This window comes from Leiobunum rupestre, chromosome 6, assembly GCF_980474605.1.
Source record: "Leiobunum rupestre chromosome 6, qqLeiRupe1.1.hap1, whole genome shotgun sequence".
Classification (NCBI taxonomy): domain Eukaryota; kingdom Metazoa; phylum Arthropoda; class Arachnida; order Opiliones; family Sclerosomatidae; genus Leiobunum; species Leiobunum rupestre.
Genome location: NC_143389.1, coordinates 39,825,639 through 39,830,946, shown reverse-complemented (window position 1 = coordinate 39,830,946; position 5,308 = coordinate 39,825,639). Strand labels below are relative to the sequence as shown.

The window sequence follows — 5,308 nt, the reverse complement described above, 5'->3', positions numbered from 1 at the left end:
GCTCGTTAACGTCCAACGCAAATATACGATCCGTAAAGTGTTTGGCAATATCGAAAGACGAACATTTAATATGCGAGGAATTGTGAATGTTTTGCAGCTGGTTCTTGTCTCCGCAAATTATAGTTCCAATTTTATAATGCTTCATCAACATTAGAGTTAAAAATAGCAAGGGTTTTGGTACTACGGTATGTTCGTCCAATACGACGAGCGATTGACGAAAGTTTAACATTTTTGCGCGACGAAGCAAACCGACAATGCACGTTATAAACTCCACCGCGCTCAGTTTGCCACTTAGTTGCTGTTCCATAGATTTATATTCGAAGAATTGTAGATTCAGCAATTGCATTATAAACTTGGCTACGGTATATCTTACGGCGTTGTAGCGAAACGTGTACAGCAAATCGTGTTTATAGATTATAACGTTGACGGGATTTTGCCACGCGTGAGCGATACTCATCAATGTAAAAGTTTTTCCGGTCCCGGGGCCAGCTTGTATTAGAATCATGTCGGTTGGATTCTTAAACATGTAATCGTAAATGACTCGTTGTCCAAGATTCAAGTTATTCGGGTTATATATTTGACACTCTATCGCGTATTCTTCTTCGCTGAATTCTTTTTTATCTATATTGGTTCTCGATTGGCCCTTGTTAATCGGCCTCAAAGGGATAGATCTTAAAGGCGGCACGTTCGGCGTATCCATATTTACCGAGTGGTTCAACTTTATACTATAACGTACGTTTATATTTGATTGGCAAAAAAAAAATACAAAACAACAATAAATACAAAATTGTTCGCGTATAGTAACCTTTTTTTCCCCCCAGCTACGATGCTCGTTGATATAAAGAAACGGTATACTTAATAGTTTGGTAGAAGGGCTCCTCTTATATTATACTTGTCAAACAAATCCACTAACAAGTCATTTTGTAGTTCGCAGCGCGCTATCGCGAGTACAATTACAGCCAACAGTAGAAATAAAACGCATAATATAGGCAATCCGATTATAAACAATACACCAGAAAATAACAAACTAGCGCCTGCGACGTAGTTTAAATATTTATTCACATCGACTCTTAGCATAAAGCGTTTGTTGTATTGTTCGTACGATTCGGGGTCGAACTTGACTCGCTCGGCCATAGCCTGTTTTTCCGCGGCATCCATTTCCGATTGGTTACCGTTCAGATTTATTTCATCGCCTTTATCGATACGAGATCCTTCGGAATTAATTACCAACGAGTCCAAATATATAATACGATCGATTAACGATTCAATTTGTACCTCCATCATTTCCTCTTCGCTCAAAATCAAAGCTACGAAATTGTCAAATCGGAAATCGGCGGTAGCTGTTTCTAAGGCTCGTCTAAAAGCCAGCTCTCCGTTTTGCATTACAATATCGGGCATTTCTGGTGGAAATAAGTTATTATAGCCGTATGGATCCCAGAAGGTAAACAAAAGACCCAACAACATCGTTCCGACTAAAATCCATCCAATAACGGATGCCGCGGCACTCAATATTTTTGTCAACATAACTGCCGCTTTAGCACCGACTCGCAAAGCCATAGACGTCACCATTTTAATACCTAAACTCTTTACGCTGCTCGCTAAAACTTTAGTACCTATCGATCCACCAATATGTAGAAGTTCTTTTCCGAGATACGACGTTAGTTTTTCTATAATTTTCTTACACAAAACCTTAAGTTGGTCTAAAGCGAGACTAGTAGCAAAATCAAATCCGACTTGCGCCCAAAACGTTGGATCTGTAGTTATCATTTCGAGCAACTGTAAAAACACTTCTTTCGCTTTTTTAGTCCACGACGTATCTTGTTCCCCCTCCTCATCGCCGCCAAAACGTTCCTCTTCAAAGCTCGAGTAACCGTCTCGTTTCGCGTCTAACGTTTTATTTGTAGAGTTTTCAGGTCGACCCATTTGCGCGAGCGTAAAACCAGACGCGTCTTCCGAGAGTATCTCAGCTCGCCGCCTGTAATTTACGAAATCAATTAAAGTTGGTTTGTCGCTAGATTTATGGCGTTCGCCGCCGCCGCTGGCACCACCGATATTTTTATAGTAAGCCGCTTTATTCGTTGGTGGTCTAGGCTTGGTATCAATTAGCTCGGGAACGACGAATGTCGGATTTATATTTTTTCGCCAACCATCTAACGTATATATTGCTGGTATTTCGGGTAAAATTGGTAAATTGCTCGGTAGATCGAATGGTTTGTTTCCATTTGAAAGTAGTCTTATACTCGACTTCGCGGTATTAATTAAAGACATTCCAATTACGGAATCTAAAACCAATTCCCATACCGTCATCGCGCACGATCCGTCTTTTTCCAAATGACGATCGTAGTAGTTACAATAGGCTTCGTTTGATTTATACGTAAACCCACAACCGTACGGGTTTTGACTTTTCGATCTACTAAACCCCGTAGGCATGTCGTTCAGTCGGGTTTCGTATTTCGTATCCGATCGGTAAAAGGTCTTTTCTAAATACGAAACCATGTTTGAATTGACAAGCCGACACGTATTATTATGCCAATTTAACATTGGCGTATCGGGCGCTCTAGATCCATCTTCGTCGTACGATATTTTTGCTGCTGTATTAAAACACGCCGGCTGGCATTGTATATCGTAGCTATCGTCGCCGACGTAATAGTAACTGGCTTTATTATTCGGAGTGCAGACGTCTTTTTCTTTGATGGGATTACACGATAAACGTCTGCATAAATCTTCCGTTATTTCGACATCTACGACTTTCGCCGCGTGTTTGACGGTGGAGGGTATATAATAATCGTCGTTAGTGGCATCGCGAACAGTCACGTTTAACCAAGAGGCTAAGTGCGGGGCCTTCTGATTTATCTTTCGAATTAAGCGAATTTTGTTATTGCTTTCCGCAAATTTTCCGGCCGCCCCGATATCGTCTTCCGTATAAGTAGACATGTCGTCGATACAAGAAATTATTAATATTTGCGACGACAGAATAGATACGACACTATTTACCGCTCCAACGTTCGCGTTGTCGGTAGACGGTACATCTTGCACCAAAAAATCTTCCATACTCGCAGCTTCCGGATATGAAGTGACCAAAGTAACACGCAATAATAATGTTAAAAATACGGACACGTATTTTCCGTCGATGCTTGGATATATGTCGTCCGGTTTTGTGGATCAAAATTGTATTGGTCCGCATTTTAATGATCGTTCGCCGTTAAACGTTTTAGAATGGAACGTGTTGTGGAAGCAGTTTAACGCCTATTTGTTGAAGTTTGGAAATGTAAGACCCCAAAACGCGGATTCGTCCGTAATTGAATTTTTAGATAATTTTAAAAATACCTTCCTTTGGCTGAAAAATACGTATTATTACAAAAACCTTCGTATCCTAATTAATGGTTTGGCATTTATCGATAGTGATATCAACAGATGCGACGAGTTAAGAAGCGCGCGAAAACGAGGCACCGACGAAGAACGATCGAAATGGTTGTATTACACTCCGCTTCAAAATTTAATGTACGAAACGTTATATCCAGGAGCCATTATCGACATGGCGTGGTTTAAATCCGATACTGATTCTGACGTAGTGGTGTTAGGGGTTTCGACATTCTTGTCAAATTTATTATCTAAAATCAGCAACGGAGGAATTGTTAGGCCGCTACTAGTTAAAACTAGACTGCCGACTGTCAAACGCGATTATACCTTGGCAAATATAACTACGCATATGTATCGATCTATCGGTCGCGCTGGATGTCGCGATATAGTCGATTCGGCGGAGAACTTTAATTTGAATCCGTACGCGCCTTCCTATTTAAATATCCATAATATAACGCGACCGGATTCTAAAAAGGATTATATTTTGGCGTCTGATATATCTAAGTTACTCGAAAATCCGAACGAAGAAAAAGAAGAAGAAGTAGTTCAAAATGCGTCCGCACCAACGTTCGAAATGGAAGATTGTAGCGATATTGACCTGTTTGAATGAAATGTTATTAGTATTCGCGTTTTATGTTTACTGATTGTAAATAGTATATTCTGATGTATAAAAGAACTATTATTTAAAACTTATTGTTTTTTTTTTGTTTGTATTGTTTCGGTTTTTTTTATATGAACGACGGAATGGGCGAACCAATGGATCAAACTGTCACTTCAAATGATAGAACATTTACGTGTTCGTTGGGTTCGTGCGCCAATAATGGTACAAATCCGTTTTCAAACGAATCGAGCGGTCATATATCCATATCCGCTCGGTTTTTAGACGTAGATAGCATTAGAAATAATATTTACGAAGTAACAAGAGCTATAGGCGAAAGTATTAGCGAATACAAAGATTGGCTGAAAGCGAAAGAAAGCGAATTTGAAATTAAATTTACGCTTCACGAGGTGAAATCGAATGTCGCGACCTTCAATAAAGTAAACGCCGTTTTGGCTAAAATCAAGCAAGGCAAAGCGACTTTAAACTCTTGGTTTATAAATTTGCAAGAACAATCATCCGATCTATTAGATAATTTGGGTCGCTATTCGGAAGCGTCGACGAATATACGCAGTCTTAGCGGCGATACGACGTTGGGCGGTTTGCCCGAAAGCCCGGTGGCATTAGCTAAACAGCGTATTACTAAATCCAAGTCTATTCAAAAGCAATTAACTCTAGCTATGCACGCCGAAACCAAAATTAAAACCCAATTGGGCGCGATACAATCGCAAAGTGAATTATTTTATCGGGGACTTATAAAAGTGAAGAAAAAAACTTTAGATCTTAAAGAGTTGGGGCTCTTGATAGACGAGCTTTCTGAAAATGATTCGCCCTTAACTCGCGTACAAAAGAACCTAGCCAATATAATAACCTCGTCGAATATCGCGTTTAATTTAGCGACGGTCGATCCTCCAACGGTGACAATAAATAATCGCAATTTTAGCACTAGCTTACGAACAAATCCGCCGATAAGCGCGGCTAGTGTTTTGGAAAACTTACGACTGATTGAAGAAAATACGATATACACCCCGAACACTAAAGATAGAATTGAAGATTTCATAAAGATCGTAAATGATATTGGAATCGAAGAGGGCGCTCCGAAAGAACAAATCAACGCTTTGATTCAAAAAATCCGGACAAATACCCCAGCCAACGTCATTCGAGCGCTTAGAGCCGAGGTCAGAATCGAGGACGGGGTGTTTTTACGCCTTGAACGTTTGAAACAATTGATAAGGAATTTGGACCAGTCGGATAGCGTATATAAAGAACAACTAATAAGCATTTACAATGAAACTGAAAGTTTCGCTCTACAATTATTACCTACCCTTTAAGATTCAATTTTTTCTCACT

The 5,308-nt window shown here is 39.8% G+C and overlaps 1 protein-coding gene across 1 annotated transcript; it reads right to left on the bottom strand.

Moving 5' to 3' along the window:
• Positions 1 to 855: 855 nt before the first annotated feature.
• On the bottom strand, positions 856 to 2,934 carry LOC149940912 (uncharacterized). The gene has a single exon (XM_090179391.1). The coding sequence runs from the start codon at positions 2,932 to 2,934 to the stop codon at positions 856 to 858; it is 2,079 nt and encodes a 692-aa protein (XP_090035517.1).
• Between the last annotated feature and the right edge of the window lie 2,374 nt (positions 2,935 to 5,308).

Excerpts from the sequence above, each read along its gene's own strand:
- LOC149940912 (XM_090179391.1), bottom strand. The coding sequence starts at position 2,934 with ATGTCTACTTATACGGAAGACGATATCGGGGCGGCCGGAAAATTTGCG.